The sequence below is a fragment of the Schistocerca nitens genome, chromosome 10, assembly GCF_023898315.1.
Source record: "Schistocerca nitens isolate TAMUIC-IGC-003100 chromosome 10, iqSchNite1.1, whole genome shotgun sequence".
NCBI lineage: Eukaryota > Metazoa > Arthropoda > Insecta > Orthoptera > Acrididae > Schistocerca > Schistocerca nitens.
The window spans coordinates 62,525,386-62,547,281 of record NC_064623.1 but is presented as its reverse complement, the minus strand read 5'-3'; the positions used below and the strand labels follow the sequence as shown (position 1 = coordinate 62,547,281).

At 40.0% G+C, this 21,896-nt stretch overlaps 1 protein-coding gene across 1 annotated transcript in view; it reads left to right on the top strand.

The window, feature by feature from the left end:
• Nucleotides 1–21,896, top strand: part of LOC126210098 (nuclear RNA export factor 1-like) — a 136,754-nt gene that overhangs the window by 63,723 nt on the left and 51,135 nt on the right. The window contains exons 8-10 of the mRNA XM_049939234.1: nucleotides 6,529–6,638; nucleotides 10,462–10,498; nucleotides 15,373–15,614. Of these exons, the coding sequence (XP_049795191.1) occupies nucleotides 6,529–6,638; nucleotides 10,462–10,498; nucleotides 15,373–15,614 (389 nt within the window). The remainder of the gene's footprint in view (nucleotides 1–6,528; nucleotides 6,639–10,461; nucleotides 10,499–15,372; nucleotides 15,615–21,896) is intronic.

The window sequence follows — 21,896 nt, the reverse complement described above, 5'->3', positions numbered from 1 at the left end:
CTCTATTTCCAACCAGTAGCTCAATACATAGTATCAATACTAGGAATAAGAACAATCTACATAAAGACCTAAAATCACTTACCTTGGTCCAAAAAGGGGTCCAGTATTCAGGAACACACATTTTCAATAAATTTCCAGCAACCATTAAAAACTTGATTTCAGATAAAGCACAGTTTAAACAGAGTTTGAAAGACTTTTTGATAGGCAACTCCTCCCACTCCATAGATGAATATCTTAACAGAGACTGTTAAACTAGCTTTAGTAAAAATGTGTGTTATATTTCAGTTTTGACAGCACTTGGTCACGACGGTCAAGATTAGGTATTTTGTGTATGATAAATATATTAATAGTGCATAACAATGTTTCATTCTGACAGCGTGTTAATTCTGTAAATAATAGCTGTTCCAGTTACCACGTTTTATTAACCTGTTTCGATAATCTCCCGACAAAAAAAATGATCATGGTAGTAAGTATCATATTCAAATGGTTAATGTTTTTATCTTATACTTTCTGACATGTTCCACACCCACAAGAATCATCTCATTTTTTGGGTTTGTGGAACAAAACCTGGATGATGATGAGTCCCATACTTCTTTACAGAGCGTAGGGGAACGACGCGGAAGCCCCGCATCGCCTTACTAGGCAAAACCTGAATCTAATCTAAACAAAATGGTGCTTTATGTCTATGTGTTTGATTCTGGCACTAGTAACATTATTTTTATCGAAGTGTATAGCTTCCTTGTTGTCAAAGAATATCTTAGTGGGTTCCATACAGATATTAGGCTCTATATCACTTTTTTAGAGTTCTGACCCACAACGGTTCTTGAATTGCATGTGACAGCCACATACTCAGCTTCTAGAGAGCTCAAAGCTACCTTTTATGAGACCAGGACGTAAGTCCTACCATTAATCTGAAGCAACATCCAGTAGTGGAAGACCTGCTGTCCAACTCTCTTCACCATTTGCATCACTATAGCCCGTTAGTTTTTTTATTTCCCTTTTTACAATATCTTAATTTATGGTCTGTCGACCCCCCCCCCCCCCCCCCCCGCCCCGCGCAAATGGCCTTACGAGAAAATTTCCCATCTTTAGCTGCTGCACAATTGCACAATGACCTCCACCTGTTGAGATTCCGCCAGTCCTTAGCCCTCACCAACATAGTCCGGCAAAACCATATCAACCAAACCCAAAACTCCTCGTGGTACCTTCTCTCCATCCGCAAAATTCTCCTGCTACACAATCCCAAATTCCTATAACCCATAACACACATTAAGAATCTTGCCCTCCAGGAACTAGAGCAACATGTACAATGCTGCCTCAAAAAGCTCTCCACCTTGCTCATTTCCTACTCCTGCTTTGGAGTACCACTGCCCACCACCTCAACAACAACCTCCAAACCTCCCGTGTGCCCCCTCATAGCTTACAAACCCTGTCTCGCAAACCTACTCCACTTATTCCACCATCCAAAACTCACTCCCACCACCATACAGAATCCATAACCTAAACGGACCAGTAACACAGTCATCAACCTTTCCTCCAGAAGCCCTAGCCTCAGAGAAACATCAGCCCTTTCCAAAGGCTTCAAATTTAGTTCCCCTCCCAAATTAAGTCATCCAGGACTTGTTAAAGATCTTCTCTCCTTCTCCTGGTCCCTACAGTGGAAACACCTTTTCACCACCAACCCTGCAGATCAGATTCAACTAAATACCAGTGTTGAACCCTGCCTAACTCAGTTCACTGCTCCATCCAACAGTGATCCACCACCACTACTCCCAAATCACCCCCTGTTAACTTCCAGAATTTCTTATCCTTGGACCATGCCTCACCATCAGTCCCTAAACCCCTCAACATGCAAACCAACCTTACATCTGCAGTCCACCATCTCAAACCAACCTTACATCTGCAGAAAGAACTGCAGTCCACCATCTAAAAACTGATCCTGACCTTATAACCCTACCTGCCAACAAAGGCTCCACCACTGTTGTTTTGAACCTCAGGGATTACATGGCAGAAGGACTCCGCCAGCCGTCAGATACTTCCACGTACAAACCTTGATGCAGTGACCCCATTCCAGAAATCCAGCAGGATCTCCAGTCACTCCTTAAATCCTTAGGCCCTTCCCAGAACCTCTCCCCAGAGTCCATCTCTCTGCTAACCCTATCACTACCTGCACTCCTACCTTCTACATGCTTCCTAAAGCCCATAAAGCCAACCACCCAGAATGCACCATTGTGACCAGCTTCTGTGCCCCCACTGAGAGAATCTCTGCTCTCGTAGACCAGCAGTTTCAACCTATTACCTGGAACCTACCCTCCTGTATAAAAGATACCAACCATTCCCTCCATCGACTCTCCACAGTCCCTGTCCCTTTAAAACATGGTGCCCTGCTTGTCACTATTTATGCCACCTCCCTTTACAGTAACATCCCCACTGCCATGGCCTTACCATTACTGCACAATTACTTCTCCTTTGAAGGCATTACCTACAAACAAATCCAAGGGACAGCGAAGGACTCCTGCGTGGCACCATCCTATGCCAACCTATTCGTGGAAGAATGCTACCTAAACACCCAAAATCCTAAACCCCTCACTTGGTCCAGATACATTAATGACATCTTTGCAATCTGAATCGAGGATGAGGACACCCTATCCACATTTCTCCAGAACCACAACTACTTCTCCCCCATTTGCTTGATCTGGTCCTACTCAACTCAACAAACCACCTTCCTAGATGTTGACCTCCACCTCAAAGATGGTTACATCAACACCTCCACCCGTATCAAACCTCCACTTTGACAGCTGCCACCCATTCCATGCCACGAAGTCCCTTCCATACAGCCTAGTTACCCATGGTCGGCACATCTGCAGTGATGAGCAGTCCCTTTCAAAACATACTGAGGGTCTCACTGAAGCTTTCACGGACTGTAATTATCCTCCCAACCTTGTTTAAAAAGAAATCTCCAATGCCTTATCTTTCCAGTCTCCAACCACCTCCGAAAGTCCCACCATCCGGTCACAGAGGAGCATTCCCCTTGTAACTCAGTACCACCCAGAACTGGTGCAACTGAATTACATTCTCCGCCATGGTTTCACTACCTCTCATCATGCCATGAAATGAGAAATGTCCTGCCAACTATCCTTCCCACCCCTCCCACAGTGGTATTCCGCTGTCCACCGAACCTACACAATATACTTGTCCATCCCTACACAACCCCTGCTCCCAAACCCTTACCTGATGGCTCATACCCCTGTCCCATACATCATCCCACCACCACCTACTCCAGTCCGGTCACAAACATCACCTATCCTATCAATGGGAGGGATACCTGTGAAACCAGTCATGTGATCTACAAGCTAAGCTGCAACCACTGTGCTGCATTCTATGTGGGCATGACAACGAACAAGCTGTCTGTCAGCATGACTGGCCACTGACAAACTGTGGCCAAAAAACAATTGGACCACCTTGTTGCTTAGCACACTGCCAAACATGACATCCTTCATTTCAGTAACTGCTTCATAGCTTGTGCCATATGGATCCTTCCCACCAGCACCAGCTTTTCCGAATTGTGCAGCTGGGAACTTTCCCTGCAAAATATCCTACATTCCCGTAACCCTCCTGGCCTCAAACTTCGTTAGTCATTGCCCTCACCCTCCCAGCCCCTTCCCTGTTCCCTTTCCAGCACTACACGGCCCACATTCCCCCATTGCACTCAGTCTTTTTACTTGTCTCCTTTTCTGATCCTCCCACCACCCATTCCCGCCCCTGCTTACCTCTCACCTGCCCTCCGTCTAACCTGGAGTACTTCACTGTCCACCATCCCCTACCCTACTATCCTTCCCCCTCCTCGTCCCAGCCTCCTCCGCCCTCATCCAGTCGCCACTTGTATCATACGCTGGTGCTGCTGCTCGCAGTGTGATGTCTATTTCATGAGAATGCAGGTGTGTGTGTGGGGGGGAGGAGGGTTTAATCACGCGCGCGCCTCATATCCAAGTGTTGTTTTATCCCTCCCAAATCATGCATGTTAAATTTGGTTTTTAATTGTCCCTTAAAATTGTTCATATGTTCTTAATCTTTAGTTAGAATGTAGAAATCGTCTGCACATATAGCCATTGTGACCTCTTTCTATAATAGAGACCACAGTATGTCTTAGATTGCTTCATACCCATCTTTAGCAAGGTTTTGCGCAGACATCTGTGTTACAGCAAGGGCCAATTTGTTTTAATCCATAAATGCTTAACTTCAATTGCCAAATCTTCTGTTTTTCTAGATTATTTTTTTCCAGCTTCTGCTGGAGGGATCATGTAGAGTTCATCATCTAATTTCCCATTTAAGGAAGCTGTCTTCCCATCCATTTGGTGAACTAGTAAATTTATTTATTTATTTTTTATTGCCAGGACTAAAAAGTACCAAAGTGATCCATATTTTACCTTTAGCAAAAATGTTCTCGTGAACATCCATTGACTAGAAGTTGTGCTTTAGATTTTTCTGCTACACCCACAGGATTTTTTTATGTTAAACATCCATCGTGATTGTAACGATTTTCTTCTTTCTGATATTTCGAGCCATTCAAAAGTTTCATTTTTGATAAAGTGACTCAATGGCTGCTTTCCATAGTCGGAAATTCAGACCAATCGTATACTCTCCAACCATTGTTGCTTTCATAATCAGGATATTCCTTAGGTTTAGGTGCACCAAAAGAATGTCTTGAAATGCTTTCTTCCTCTGCTCCATCCTCTAGAACTCCATCTTCATAGAATATATCTATGTGTTGTTTGTTGCCATCCTCTTTTTTCCCCTTCTTCGTTGTCTGTTTTGTTTCCAGAATTAGTGTTTCTTGAACTTGACAATGGTAATGAAGTGGTTGTTTTGTCTTGATGCTCCTCTTTTATTCCATTTTCATTATTCTCTAGAAATACATCTTTACCAGTCAGTATCTTCTTACTTGTAAGGTTCATGAATTGGTAAGCCCCACAGTAGCCTACAAAAATATCTTTCTTAGACTTCGGGTCACATTTTTTCCTCAGTTGTTTCAAGATATGTACCATAGTCTCACATCCAAAAACTTTCAGGTTGCTTAGATTTGACTTCTTCCCTGTCCGCACTCCGTAGGGGGTTCCATTTTTTACCACTTTAGTAGGCTTGATCAAATACACAGCTGTTGACACTGCCTTTGCCCAAAAGCATTTAAATAACCCAGCATCAGTTAACTTACTTCTTGCTTTTTCAACAATAGTCCTATTGCTCTCTCTGCATCTCCATTCTGGACAGGACTGTATCTGATGGCTGTTTGGTGTCTAATTCCTACTTCGTTCAAATGTTTCTTGAATTTTTGATTGATATACGCTGTCACATTATCAGTTTTGATTATTCTAATCTTCTCCTTCTACCATATTACAACAGTTCTCAAAAATATCACTAATTTGATCTTTATAACTTAAAAAATAAACATGGTTTCATCTTGAATGGTTGCCCATAAAGGTAATAAAATAATGACTTCCTCTTATAGCTTCACATTCCATCGGTTCAAAAGCATCCACACATTGATAACTGCACACCTGTTCTTCTGCTTTTGCTAGGCTTAAAGGGTAGCCTAGTCTCTTTCCCTTGTACATATATTTCACCATTTTCTTTACATTTTCCACAATCTTCCTTTCCTGTCACCATAACCTTTAATAATGGCATGCCTTCCCTGTTTAGGTGCCCAAGTCTTCTATGCCATAAAAAAACCTTCTGTAGAGTATTAAAATGGTTTACAACTTCACCTACGTCTTTAGCAGTATTTAACTTGAAAATTCCCCTTCATTTGTCACTGTAGCTATAACTTACTCGTATTGGTTAACTATATTACTTTGCAGGTTACTCTGTTTCCCTTCTTGACTGTGTCACTTACAGATAATGAGTTAGTTGTGAAATCATTTGCATAGTAAACAGAATGAAATTTTCACTCTGCAGTAGTGTGTGTGCTGATATGAAATTTCCTGACAGATTAAAACTGTGAGCCCGACTGCTGCAGAATAAAAATTTCAGTCTGGAAACATCTCCCAGGCTGTGGCTAAGCCATGTCTGCGCAATATCATTTCATCCAAGAGTGCTAATTTTGCAGGTTTCGCAGGAGAACTCCTGTGAAGTTTATAAGGTACGAGATGAGGTACTGGTGAAAGTATAGCTCAGTTGGTAGAGCACTTGCCTGTGAAGGGCAAAGGTCTCTAGTTCGAGCCTCGGTCTGGCACACAGTTTCAATGAGGGTACAAAAAATTTTGTACCTGTAATGTTTACAAGAAAATTTCTGAATTTAATTGACCCAAATTCTATACCTTCACATTACCCTGTGTACTTGAACTTGCAGTGGCTGTAGAAGATAAGAATTTCACTATTTAAGCACGATTTGAATGATGGATTGAGTAATGGAATTATTTTAAAGTATTTTAGTTGGATTTGAGGTACGATACAAATTTGTATGCAACTTTTGTAGTTTCTTTGAAACAGTCACTTGAATTTCACATTTTTATTATATTTCTATTTTTCCAGATCCGTAATATCATTGAGCTGGATGCACTTAAGGGATTGCGCCTAGTGGAACTAGTCCTTGAGGGCAATCCTGTGTGTCGACGCTATGAGGATAGAAGTTCCTATGTAAGGTATGACACTGGTGACGCGGTAGGTGCATACGAAATACACCTGCACGAGGGGCTGATGCGTAACACATGTAGAGGGATGGCCGTTAATGTATCGATGTAATCCTGATGTTCTTGATTACTGCACTGCATGGGTATTAATATGTAGTTCAGTTTCTGTGGAAGCTTTCTTGTGAACCTCTAAGCACAAGAAAAGAAAGGAATTGAGGATGTCCATGTTTAGGCGTGTGTAACAAAGAAAGATAATTTTAATGCAGTGAATTGTGTTGGTTGGGTACATGATGCTACTATCATATGAGGTACTGATGGAAAAATTGTTGATGTGTTGTAGCCAAAAGGTGATGTAATGTTGATGGGGATTGTGGAGTTTATAGTGGATAAATGTCACGTTCTCTGCGGTTAAGCTAATTGGGCATTGTGTGCACTTTTCCTTTAATAAAATATTAATAATCACCGAAGTTAGTATTTCAACAGGTGCATGAAAATGATATGATTAGTGGGTTGCCAGTATAACACACAGGATGTATCATGTGAACTGTTACAGGGTTGCAGGACAGAAGATTGATTGCAAAATGAATAAATGTTAGTATTATCAGAAAAAAAAGGAATTGATTTTTTACAATATAATGTAATTGGATAGATAAAAAAAATCTAGTCACAAAGTGGCAGCAGAACACATACAAGAAAAGAGATTTTACTTGTGCCAGCTTTCAGAGTTAGTGGCTCCTCCTCCTGGCAGAGAAGGGTTGAAAGGGAAGGAAGAGGGGTAATGAAAAGGATTGGTGGTGTTTAGGGAAAGGGTTAGAGTTTGGAAAAGTCACCCAGAACCCTGGGTCAAGGGAGACTTACCAGATGGGATGAGAAGAAAAGACCAACTGCTGGGGACTAAACCAACAGTTCCCAACAATCACTCTTTCCTTCTCCTCATGTTCAGTAAGTCTCCCCTGACCAGGGGTGCTGGATGACTTTCCTGAACTCTTACCCTTTCTCCTTAACATCTCCACTCCTTTGCCTTCACCCCTCTTCCTTCCTCTTCAATCCTTCTAGTAGAAGGAGCCACTGGCTTCGAAAGCTTGCATAAGTAAAACTTCGTTTTTATGTGTGTGTTCTTCTGCTGCTGCTTCATGAGTAGATTTTTTTATCTGTCCACTTAATACTATCAGACATTTTATGTGGCAAAATGAGTAGATTTTTAATCTTACTAGTAATGATATGATTACAATATTTATTTTTCTGCCATGGGATTGATGCTCATTACCACTGATTTGATAACGTGGAACAATATTTTGTGTATGAGAATACGAGGGCAAACATTTCTTTTTGATGATGTTGTTTATGTTTATTTAATATTTGTCTTGGTCTAGCATTTTCTTTGGAAAGTGGTTTTCTGTTTTAACAGTAATTGGTTCCCAGATGCATGCACGATCATCACACTCATCATCGGGTTGGTGCTGGTAAGACCAAGAAGTCTGCTTGCTTCGCATCAAACAAAGGATTACTTTTACTTGAAATGATCTCGTATATACTTGTGTGCTGCAGCCAGTTTGTTGTTAACTGTCTCTGTTGACAGCTGCATGTTTTAATGTGTACAAATAGATATTTTAACATTTACATGTTGTGGTAATATATATATGAACTAAAAGTGAACAGTAGCTGTTCAGCAGAGGCAAACGCTTTGTTATGTTCAGCCTATTTATTTCTATTTCATTATTAGTACTTTCACACTTTTTATTATGAAGGTCGTTGAAAAAGTTAAAATTTTGTGTTAAAAGGGGGGGGGGGGTTTGTAGTAAAGAAGACCTGTGTTGTATGTCACAATTATAGAAATATGCTATCCACAGTGTTAAAAATCCAGTTAATTTTGTGATGCGGTGTCATGTAACATGCATTCAGGCAGCAATTACTTTTAAGAATGTCACACTGTTGAGTCCCAGCTGCTATTTACACAAAGACAACCCAACATGCATGACATCTAAGCTTAGTGGTTTTACTATGATCAATGGATGTAAGTATGCAGCAAAACACTGCTACTGCCACCATATAACCTTCAGAGTTAATAGGTATAAACTCAAAGTATCTTGGTACTGGTTATTACTTAGTTTGCATTCTAGTTTTCTTGACAGTCATTGTAGATAACACAATGTAGATTTGTTATGTGCCAAATATTGTCTGGTGAGAATATTGAACCAGCTGGCAAAAAGGTTATTGCAAGTTGCACTCTTTTTTCAAAATTCAAGACTAGTAGTACATGAACTTATTTCCATAAAAAATATCGCTATACTTGATTGCAGTACTTGCAAAATTAGGCTCTTTCCTGAACATGCATCCATTCTAGCAGCAGATAAGAGACAACATCCGTTTTATCAATTGAGCACCAGAACAGTGTTTTCCTCCTTCCACAATACTGTCAGACAGTGCTGTATAAGAATAGGCTGTGCTCTTTAATTGGCTATTAGCACACTGGACTCGCATTCGGGAGGACGACGGTTCAATCCCGTCTCCGGCCATCCTGATTTAGGTTTTCCGTGATTTCCCTAAATCGTTTCACGGGATGGTTCCTTTGAAAGGGCACGGCCGATTTCCTTCCCAATCCTTCCCTAACCCGAGCTTGCGCTCAGTCTCCCTTGACCTCATTGTCGACGGGACGTTAAACACTAACCACCACCACCACTTCAATTGGCTAGCTTTATGATTCGTTGATAGCCATATGTGGTATTCTCTGGAGCTCACAACCTGTCACAAACGCAGTGGATCACACTGCTTGTCGTGTCATGCACATTGCTGTCCTCAGCACTGTCACTTACATTACACAGAAATAATGAAACAATTACACTTTCGTACAAAGAGCAAACCTTACTCAAGCTTTGTGCATTTTTGTTCCAATGTTGACTGGCTGACATTGGAAAAAAAGGCATTAAAAATGTAAAAATGAATTGGGGCATTGTGACAACATACAGTGTGGCAATATCAGTTCTGTTCATCATTATACACAGGCCACCACTTTCACACAGCTCACAGATACATGTATGTGGTTTATATCTCTACCTCTACAGTGTGGTATAATAACGTCCCAGCATTGTTACAAAAATTTTTCAACAGAACTAACTTTCTGTATCAGATACTGTATTGAAATGTGCATAAATTCTAAAAATAATCACATTTTGCTTCCTTTCTGCAAGTGTATCCTGGCCAGCAAGGTGCTTCAATAAGATGTGAGGATGTCCCCTCAGCTCCATTTGTTAAATCTGATCAAGTATTTACATGTCCATACAGAAATACTGCATTTGAAACTGCAAAATAATGGTTAGTTGATGAAAGTGAACACTTATGATAATGTCTTGGAACTGATGTTGCTTATGCACCAGCTTCTTGTAACTGTCTGCTTTGTGGAGTAAAATTGACATTTGACCGGTGACTACTTGTCCAGAATATGGAAATACATTGTTTTTATAATGTTTCTCCTTTCAGTGTGCATGAATCAATGAAAATTACAGCATTTTAACTCCCAGTGAGATTTCGTGTGTATTTCCTTTAGACTGTTCCATACCTTGGAAGGGGAAAAGAACTTTGCATCTTTTATAACATTATAGCATTACAATACAGAAGCAAGTGATTCAGTTGCTGTTAGTGTGTAAATCATTGAATCCTATTTTTTGGCAACAGTTTATTGTAAAGGACCTTCATAATATAAAGTTGAATGGCAGTGCATTATGTTTGTATGTATGTGTGGATTAAAATTAATGCATTATTTAGCATTGTTTCAGTCCTCACATTTGATGATCCCTTGTTCAGATGAAAGATCTACAATTTTTTTTCCCCTCAACAGTGAAGTCAGGAAGAGGTTTCCAAAAGTGTTAAAACTGGTGAGTAGTCCTATATGGAAAAAATGTAGTGGAAGAGTGTCTCTCTCTCTTTCTGCCTCAAACAATTTTAATATTAATTTCATACTTTAATATGTATTGAAAGTGTCTGAGGATTGCAAGGAGTTTATACTATAAGCCTATATTTAAAATTATAATACCCATAGCATTGCAATGGGTCCAACTCCCCTTAAACATGTGCACAGTAAGAAAACAACTTTGCATGCTGAAGCTGATGCAAGATGCGAAGCACCAGCACTTTATTGCTGATTGCTTTATTAACCCACATAGTCCTGAATTATATGTTTTTCAAAATTGATTTATATCTTATCTACATTCATTCACAAGGTTGTAAGGAAGAAAGTAAAAACAATTTTGAGTATTTATTTTTATTTAGTATTTCCAAAAATGGGTGTCCTTCCAGAAGGACGTCAGGACAATAAGGGAACGTGTTTTTAAAGTATATGACATTGCACTATTAACTTGTTCTGGTTTTTATACTTTCAAATAAACATAAATAAATTTGAATTATGGGCTAAAACAGCTAATAAATACAAAAAAAACAAAGAAAATAACCTATACACATATTTTATGCACTAGTATGATAAGACAAAAGCAACAAACATGAAGTGGTTCGTCACATTTTACGCACATAGTAGCAATTTTTTTTTTTTGCAACTTCGACATTTCAGCTGCTTCTTCTTTTTTGTTATCTCGTCCATTGGTAATTCAGCAACATAATGTTCTCTTCCATCAGATCTAGAATCTAGTTTTGCCCTCTTACTAGGACGTCCTCTGCTGGTAGTGACTCTTTTGTTACTTTCAAGAATTGCAGTGACAATTCGACAACTAAATGTCAGATGATCTATGGGTTCTTCGTTGTGCTTGTAAAGATCCCAGGCATTTTGCTCTGCAATGTCTGTAAAATGTGCAATGATCTGGAAATATTTTTTCCCTCTTATAGAGCATCTATATAGGGATACATTTTGATCAGCACGATCTATGCCTCCCTTATGAGTATTGTAGGAGTGTAATAAGTTAGGTTGAAGCTCGCTAATCCTTTTCTTTAGTTCCCTGGAAAATCTTGCTACAGAGCATAGTGGTTGCACTCTGTCAAAGTTGGTGGCTACAGTAACAACATTGTTGTCATTCCAATGTACAATGGAAATTTCGGATGCTGAGTCAGAACAAATTTCATATGATGCTCTATTTTCTTTTATCATTTTATCTACAGATGATAGAGTACAATTATTAACTCTGTTTCCTCTTATTGTTCCTGTTGCTTCCACGCCCCTCACTTTTAGGTCATGTAGCGCAGTAGCATTGAGCTGACTTGCTGGTAATTTATCTACACTTCGATTTTCTTCAGCACCCGAATCTTCATCTGTTACATCACCAGTTGAATTTAGAGGTGGTGTAATGTTACATTCACACCAGTATTAGGTATTTCCTCATCTTTTGGTTCTAACATGTCCAAAAGTTCCATAAGTGTACATCGTTTTCTGTGAATACAAAATGACAACATATTACCCTGACGTCCTTCTGGAAGGACGGTTGAAAACATTATTGAATTACAACTGACGAAAACTTTCAACCATAATATGAACCCATAAATAATATAGGTTAATTCTTTAAGATATTATATGACAAGTTTCAGAATTATTGACGCAATATGAAAGAAAATATACATACCCATCGATGACAAGGTCGGTCAGTTCGTCCATGGTAAAATTGGCCCTATTTTCAAGACACAGTTTCTCACTCACTATGAACGACAGCGTCAAATTGACTGTCGCAGTGTGCAACTGACTCTGCCTACTTCATATAACAATGTGCCACAGTCCATTTCAACAATGGGTTATTCGCAAAAATAAATAATTTCAACAGTGAGTTACGCCGTCCTTCCAGAAGGACATCAGGGTTATCTGGGTTAAGATCACCTCGCGTTATCTTGTGTGCTATTTTAACCCTACATTTTTATGTTGTGACTACTATTCGTATAAATGTGGAAACTGGTTTACATTTTGTAAAACCTCTGTGACGGAGTGACTGATTCACTGCTAATTGTAAGCGTTCTACCAGTTCAGTTAAATAAGTACATTTCTTGTGGAACTTGAAGCTTAATGCTAGAAATCATAAATTTTGTTTTGATGCAAACCTGAAAGTGGATATTTGACTTCTGGAGCTGGTAATTTGATAAATTTTACTATGCGTGTGAAAGTGTGTACTACATACTGTATTTTGGCCACTTGTTGTTGCACTACACCACTTGAAAATATTGTAACAGTTTCACCATTCCTCCAAATAAAAATTTGTCTGAAAGCTATAGAATCATACATGCAGTAAATTATGTGCATATATAATTCACAAACAATCTTCATAATTAGTTTTCACATAATATTGCTGTTTTCATTCCTAGATAAGTCTAATTGCCTTACGAAGTGTTAGACACATTTTGAAACATGGCCGGCATACATACATCCCGCCAACTGGCCGGCATGGGTGCAGCGCACACTTAGGTGCAGGGAACATAATGGGCCAGTCATTGAAAGATGTAAACATCCTGCTCAACACCGATTATACTATATTGATTATGGGATGTCGTAATTGTCTCATGTGAAGATAATGACTTTAATTACACTGATGACATTTGAGTTACATACAGTTATCGAGGATGCTGAGCGGAATGTTTATGTGTTTACTGCTTTTGTTAAACTGCCCTGTGTGGTTAGACACTGGACTCGCATTCGGGAGGACGACGGTTCAATCCCGCGTCCGGCCATCCTGATTTAGGTTTTCCGTGATTTCCCTAAATCACTCGAGGCAAATGCCGGGATGGTTCCTCTGAAAGGGCACGGCCGACTTCCTTCCCCATCCTTCCCTAATCCGATGAGACCGATGACCACGCTGTCTGGTCTCCTTCCCCAAACCAACCAATTAAACTGCCCTGTAGTGTATTGTGTAGTGTGCACATCATATTAATGCTCCCAGCACTCATTGCAGACTGTTCTCTTGTCAGAGGCTTCGTGGAATGTTTGTTTGCTTGTCACGTTCCAGAATGTGCCTTCAACTTTATGTAAGGCAATAAGACTTCTTGAGACATGAAATCGGCACAATTCTGTAAGAATTAGTTGTGAAGATTGTTGGCGAATTTCCAGTGTGAGTTGCGTGTAATTAGTAATTAATTGTGTGTATTTCTGTAGCTTTTAGCTCTCTCTCTCTCTCTCTCTCTCTCTCTCTCTCTCTCTCTCTCTCTTCCCCCCCCCCCCCCCCCCCTGCAGGTTACTTGACGATTTTTGAGCAAAACTAGTTGTGACATAATAAACATGCCTAAATACAGCTGTGGTGGTTATTACTAACATTAACATAAGTAGGCTTTGAAGCACAAAATGATCAGTATTACATTGTTTATAGCTTTAATGAGTTTAGTTTTCAAAAACAAGGTATATGCAGATACTGCACCATTGTAGAATTTGAAGAAACATTGCTTACAGTTCAACATTCCCCTTTCCTCTTTTCAAGGAAAAGAATAAATGCTTGTGTATATCTAGTCCAGTAACATGGAATTTGTTATTCGCATGAAAGTTGTTTGGGAATTCAGATTCTATGTGAGGACAGGTTTAATCCTTTGTATAATTCTTATGTGATCACATGCAAGATCAGTTAGCAGCTGCGGTTGCTGAAGTCGAGGTCCAAGGTTAGGTGTGAGTGAGGTGGCATGGTATGGAACAGAGTGCATTCAGCCATGTAAAACTGAATGAAATGAGATGGCTTGAATTAATTAGTAGTGGCATTGAAAAGCAAGTCCTCCTAATAGTGGCCTCAGATTAAAAGGATTACACCAACCTTGAAGTCAAAAAAATGGTTCAAATGGCTCTGAGCACTATGGGACTCAACTGCTGTGGTCATCAGTCCCCTAGAACTTAGAACTACTTAAACCTAACTAACCTAAGGACGTCACACACATCCATGCCCGAGGCAGGATTCGAACCTGCAACCGTAGCAGTCACACGGTTCCTGACTGCGCGCCTAGAACCGCGAGACCACCGCGGCCGGCCCTTTAAGTCACCCATCACTTATTTTATCATTCTGTTGCAACATACTGGTACTCTTGGAAACTTCCTTCTGCATCCCGGAGTATAGAATATGCATTGTCGCAACATTCCTCATGTAAAAATTAATTCTCGGAAACTACACACTGTGATTCTGTAATGTAGCGTTCGGACCGTGTTCTCAGTGGATGTGTATATTACCTGTTCGTTATTTTAGAAAGGCTCAAAATTTTAATTTCGTGTTGTGCAAAGGGATAATAAATACTACGTACAGCAGATGTTTCATTTTTGTAGACTACTTATATTAAACTGCAGAAACATTTTAGTAATAGTACAAGAGATTCTGTAAATGGAAAATGAAAGTTCAAAAAACATACTTGTCATATGCCGTCGTGTGACGTTATCACTTGTGCAGGAGAAAAAATAGTCACTGGCCAAAATAGAGTGGTCAGAATTTAGTGTTGTATTAATAGTGAGAGGTTGGACAGTTTTCAAAATTGTCAAAAATAGTTTAAAGAGAGGTACTACAAAGTAAAAGATATCAGGCTCACACAAAGAAATTGTGATCTAAGAAAACCTCATCTTTGACTTTTTTCTGTTAAAAGGGACTTTGTAATTTCCTTGCTCATTTTCATTGTGAACCTTAAGTACTGAGTGACGTGCTTTTTTGCCATATTATTCCAATTTTTTGTGCTAGAGATTTTTAGAAATGTTTTGTGTGCTGTAATTAGTTGACAGTTATAAGTATGGGTAACATTCAACATTAGCCCCACTCAAGTTGTGGATTAGTTGGAAAATGTCTATACGTACTCTTTTTTTATACAGGACGGGACGGAGCTACCACCACCAATTCTCTTTGACGTTCAGGACGAAGAGGCCAAGATTCCCCTTGCAAAAGCACATTTTGCATGCTCTGAACAAGGTCGTACACTCGTGCAGGCATTCTTAGAGCAGTATTACGGTGTATACGACTCAGAATCTCGCCTGCCATTGGCCGATGCTTACCATGAGGAGGCACTCTTCTCATTGTCAGCTGTGTATCCACCGGGACAGAGTACCAGCCATAGGTATGGTAAAAAGAAAAAAATCAGTGTCTTATAATAAAATGACAACTTTTATTCCATGCCTAATGCAGTTTATTTGAATCTCTGCTGAATTCAATCGTACCTATTATTACTTCCTAGTTTACACAGTTATTGTTTATACAATTGTACAATCTCACCTGTAATATGAAATTGTAACACAATCTGAAAACTTTCTGAGGCTTGATACACTTACAAAGTGTGGTGTAAGCGTTTTTGTTGGCTGTGAGCCACCATAGGTCAAAAGCTGCAACTGCATCATGAAGAGTACTGTCTGCAGGAAGCCACCACAGCACACTGCTCTCCACAGTGAAAGAAAATCACTTTCCAAGTGTATATCTCATAAGGGAATGGGCCTCTGATTTTCTTCATATTCCAGTATTTGGAGGTCAGTGCCTAGACAGCAGTTTCCTAAAGCAGTAAAATGCAATTCTCTAAATAAATAAATAAAAAAATAAAAAAACTGCTTTTATGATTAGAAGACTTCAGTGTGCTGTCAAGTACAAAAAATTTGTAATTTATTAACGTAGTCGGGGGCAGCTGAATGTGTAATGTGATTGTCTGATAATACAGTAAAACCTCAGACAGGCACTGTTAAAAGAATGTTACACAAAGCTTTTGGTCACAGCCTTCATCAGCAAAAGAGAAACACATACCAGTCATACACACAAGCAAATGGACTTCGTGCATGCACCTGCCAGAGTTGGCAGTCATGTGTGCTCAAGGTGTTCTTGCTTGTGTGTATGAGTGGTATGTGTTCCTCTTTCGCTGATGAAGGCTTTGGCCAAAGCTTTCTGTAAGTTTCCATTAATTGTGCCTGTTTGCAACTTAACATGACGTCTTTATGGCAAGTAGCAATCTATCTTTTTGTGCATTGTTGATATTCCTACCTGGAGTTTCCATTGTTTAAGGGGAGTCAGAACTTAAAAACTTTTTTCACATTTTCGAATTTTTATCTCATTATAAAATTTGCAATTTTCCAAATAAAATTATAGAGTCACATGGGAAATATTTTATTTTATTTTTTTAAATATAGTGTACACCATTTGAAAATGTTAAAATTTTTTCGGGCGTTACTTAAAGATCTAATAAAACTTAATTTTTTATATAGAAGGCCGTGGATTGCTATATTATAAAGGTTAAATTACGTGTTTGTATCGGTAGCACTGTCAAAAACAGTATTGTATCGTTTCATAGCATAAACACTCGTATGTCGAAGTCCTAACGTTGTTCTGAAGAAAAGGGTCAGATAGATTGGTAAATCTCTCAAAAAGTAAAGTATGATGCCAAAATGAAGTGTTTTTAAGAAACATGGGTTTCATGGTAATATATTTTCAAATAAAGGCATTGGTGCTTTGAAGATTAAAATATAACATTGTGGTACACTATTTTCTCAAAACGAAAGTGATCTCAATGGTACATTAGGTTATATTCTGATAGATTTACACATCATAACAAGGGTGTTACCTGAATGTGTGTTGTAAAATATGTGGATGGCCACTTAGTTTACATGAAGATGGTGAGATATAAAATGGACTAGCCAGGAAACTTATCATTAATTGTGCCAGTTGAAAATATACTCATTCATTTTGGAATTCGGATGAGTGTAAAGATAATTATTTTGAAGTAAATGTTAGGTGGTTTTATGGATTGAGAGCAATTGGCAAAGGACACGCTGCAGCAGAAACAATGTATGCCATGATGAATATGCCATGCCCACCTTGTAAAATTGACACATGTGCAGGATTTATTGGAGCTGCTGTGGAATCTGTTGCATGTGAGTCCATGAAGGGTGCTGCAAACGAAGCTGTTGAAATAAAATGATGGTATGACTGACATAATAGTAGCTTTTGATGGCACTTGGCAGAAGTGCGGATACAGTTCTAAGAATTCTGTTGCTACGGTGACCAGTGTGGATACTGGAAAGGTAATTGATTTCCAGATTGTTATAAGTGTAAATCAGGGAATGAAGAAGGGCATATCTGTGACAGAAATTATGAAGGAACAAGTGGTGGTATGGAGGCCTCTGCAGCTATTAAAAATTTTAGTCAATCTGTGAATGAAAGGGAGTATATTATGTAAGTTCTTAGGTGATGGAGACTCAAAAGCATATGACAGTGTAGCAGCCACTCAGCCTTATGTTGAGAAGATTATCATAAAACTGGAATGTGTTGGTCATGTCCAGAAGAGGATGGGCACCAGGTTGAGGAATTTGAAACAAAGTTTGAGAGACAAGAAACTTTCTGATGGTAAAACCATAAGAGGCAGGCTGATTGACAAACTGATTGATGAACTACAGCAGTATTATGGGATAGCAATTAGAAATAATACTGAGGATTTGTTGAAAATGAAGCAGGCCGTATAGGCTACCTTCTTTCACAGACTGTCAACTGCTGAAAAACCAGTACACCACCTTTGCCCTCCTGGACCTGATTCACGGTGCAATTACCACAATGCCCAGTACTCAAACAGTTCATACAGCCTGAAACATTCCATTTCAGCAGCAGTCATGGATATCATAAAACCTATTTACAGTTGTTGTTGTAGTCTCCAGTCCTGAGACTGGTCTGATGCAGCTCTCCAGGCTGCTCTATCCTGAGATTTTTACCCTCCACACAGCCCTCCAATGCTAAATTTGCGATCCCCTGATGCCTCAGAACATGTCCTACCAACCAGTCCCTTCTTCGTGTCAAGTTGTGCCACTAACTCCTCCCCAATTCTATTCAATACCTCTTCATTAGTTATGCGATCTACCCATCTAATCTTCAGCATTCTTCTGTAGCACCACATTTCGAAAGCTTCTATTCTCTTCTTGTCAAAACTATTTATCGTCCATGTTTCACTTCCATACATGGCTACACTCCATACAAATACTTTCAGAAAAGACTTCCTGACACTTAAATCCATACTCGATGTTAACAAATTTCTCTTTTTCAGAAACGCTTTCCTTGTCATTGCCAGTCTACATTTTGTATCCTCTCTACTTCGACCATCATCAGTTATTTTGCTCCCCAAATAACAAAACTCCTTTACTACGCATTTCCTAATATAATTCCCTCAGCATCACCCGACTTAATTCGACTATTTACAGAGACCTGGCAAATCCTGAATTACTGAAGAAGTGACTGCATGGTCAGGCTCAGAATCCCAAAGATTCATTCAGTAATCTTATATGGACTCGCTTACCAAAAAAATGGTTTTCTTGGAATGAAGACACTAAAGTGGGGTGTCAGTGATGCAGTTATTGCTTTTAATGATAGCAATATTGGTAGGATGGAAGTGCTACAGCATATGGGAATTAATCCTGGAGCATACTACATCAGAGAACTTGAACGGATGGACAAGGTTCGAATTGATAAAACAGTGTGTGCAGCACAATTGGCCAGTAAGGAGTCCAGAAAGAAGAAAAGAAGAAAAAACTTGGAAAAAATCAAGAGGATGATATACAATATGGTGCTTGGTGCATCAGAGTGACTAAAAATAAGAAATTAAGCACATATTGAGTTACAGTCTTTTGAAACTTTAGAAGCCATTCCTGAAATTTACACTGTATGTTGCATTTTTCCCTAAATCTCAGAAACCACTTCAAGTGGAATGATTTTCAGGGAGTAATAACAAACACATCCTGAGTCTACTGAACTAAAATAAGAACATAATGTTATGTATAATTAAAATTATTTAGGATGACGTACAAAAAAGTACACAAAATTTTAACCATGTAATTAAAAAATTGTATTTCCGAAAGCATTGGCTGAAATGCAATTATTGTAGTTCAGTAGACTTAGAACATACAGTTTAATGTCCTGTAAAAGTTTCATGTCAATGGCTACAGTAGTTCCTGAAATGCAGGGAAGCCAAGTCAATAAATTTAACATTGTCGGGATAGTGCGTTCCACCTCCCCTTAATACAACAAAACCTCATTTTAACAAATCTCTGGGGACCAAAATATTTTTTTTTCTCAAATTGGTTCTTTATTTTCTTTTTTTCCTCTTTATTTTTTTATAATGGGATTTTTGCACTATCTCTTAAAAACAAAGATGATCTGACTTACCGAACGAAAGTGCTGGCAGGTCGATAGATACACAAACACACACACAAAATTCAAGCTTTCGCAACAAACTGTTGCCTCATCAGGAAAGAGGGAAAGACGAAAGGATGTGGGTTTTAGGGGAGAGGGTAAGGAGTCATTCCAATCCCGGGAGCGGAAAGACTTACCTTAGGGGGAAAAAAGGACGGGTATACACTCGCGCGCACACACACACATCCATCCACACATATACAGACACAAGCAGACATATTTAAAGACTCTTTGTCTTTAAATATGTCTGCTTGTGTCTGTATATGTGTAGATGGATATGTGTGTGTGTGTGCGAGTGTATACCCGTCCTTTTTTCCCCCTAAGGTAAGTCTTTCCGCTCCCGGGATTGGAATGACTCCTTACCCTCTCCCTTAAAACCCACATCCTTTCGTCTTTCCCTCTCCTTCCCTCTTTCCTGATGAGGCAACAGTTTGTTGCGAAAGCTTGAATTTTGTGTGTGTGTTTGTGTCTGTTTGTGTATCTATCGACCTGCCAGCGCTTTCGTTCGGTAAGTCACATCATCTTTGTTTTTAGAAATATTTTTCCCACGTGGAATGTTTCCCTCTATTATATACATTCCCCGTGGGAAAAATATATGCCCGTCCTTTTTTCCCCCTAAGGTAAGTCTTTCCGCTCCCGGGATTGGAATGACTCCTTACCCTCTCCCTTAAAACCCACATCCTCTCGTCTTTCCCTCTCCTTCCCTCTTTCCTGATGAGGCAACAGTTTGTTGCGAAAGCTTGAATTTTGTGTGTGTGTTTGTGTTTGTTTGTGTGTCTATCGACCTGCCAGCGCTTTCGTTCGGTAAGTCACATCATAGTTAGTTATAATAGAGGGAAACATTCCACGTAGGAAAAATATATCTAAAAACAAAGATGATGTGACTTACCAAATGAAAGTGCTGGCAGGTCGACAGACACACAAACATACACACAAAATTCAAGCTTTCGCAACAAACGGTTGCTTCATCAGGAAAGAGGGAAGGAAAGGGAAAGACGAAAGGATGTGGGTTTTAAGGGAGAGGGTAAGGAGTCATTCCAGTCCCGGGAGTGGAAAGACTTACCTTAGGGGGAAAAAAGGACAGGTATACACTCGCACACACGCACATATCCATCCACACATATACAGACACAAGCAGACATATTTAAAGACAAGGAGTTTGGGCAGAGGTGTCAGTCGAGGCGGAAGTGAAGAGGCAAAGATGATGTTGAATGACAGGTGAGGTATGAGTGGTGGCAACTTGAAATTAGCGGAGATTGAGGCCTGGTGGGTAACGGGAAGAGAGGATATATTGAAGAGCAAGTTCCCATCTCCGGAGTTCGGATAGGTTGGTGTTGGTGGGAAGTATCCAGATAACCCGTACGGTGTAACACTGTGCCAAGATGTGCTGGCCATGCACCAAGGCATGTTTAGCCACAGGGTGATCCTCATTACCAACAAACACTGTCTGCCTGTGTCCATTCATGCGAATGGACAGTTTGTTGCTGGTCATTCCCACATAGAAAGCTTCACAGTGTAGGCAGGTCAGTTGGTAAATCACGTGGGTGCTTTCACATGTGGCTCTGCCTTTGATCGTGTACACCTTCCGGGTTACAGGACTGGAGTAGGTGGTGGTGGGAGGGTGCATGGGACAGGTTTTACACCGGGGGCGGTTACAAGGATAGGAGCCAGAGGGTAGGGAAGGTGGTTTGGGGATTTCATAGGGATGAACTAAGAGGTTACGAAGGTTAGGTGGACGGCGGAAAGACACTCTTGGTGGAGTGGGGAGGATTTCCTGAAGGATGGATCTCATTTCAGGGCAGGATTTGAGGAAGTCGTATCCCTGCTGGAGAGCCACATTCAGAGTCTGGTCCAGTCCCGGAAAGTATCCTGTCACAAGTGGGGCACTTTTGTGGTTCTTCTGTGGGGGATTCTGGGTTTGAGGGGATGAGGAAGTGGCTCTGGTTATTTGCTTCTGTACCAGGTCGGGAGGGTAGTTGCGAGATGCGAAAGCTGTTGTCAGGTTGTTGGTGTAATGCTTCAGGGATTCCGGACTGGAGCAGATTCGTTTGCCACGAAGACCTAGGCTGTAGGGAAGGGACCGTTTGATGTGGAATGGGTGGCAGCTGTCGTAATGGAGGTACTGTTGCTTGTTGGTGGGTTTGATGTGGACGGACGTGTGAAGCTGGCCATTGGACAGGTGGAGGTC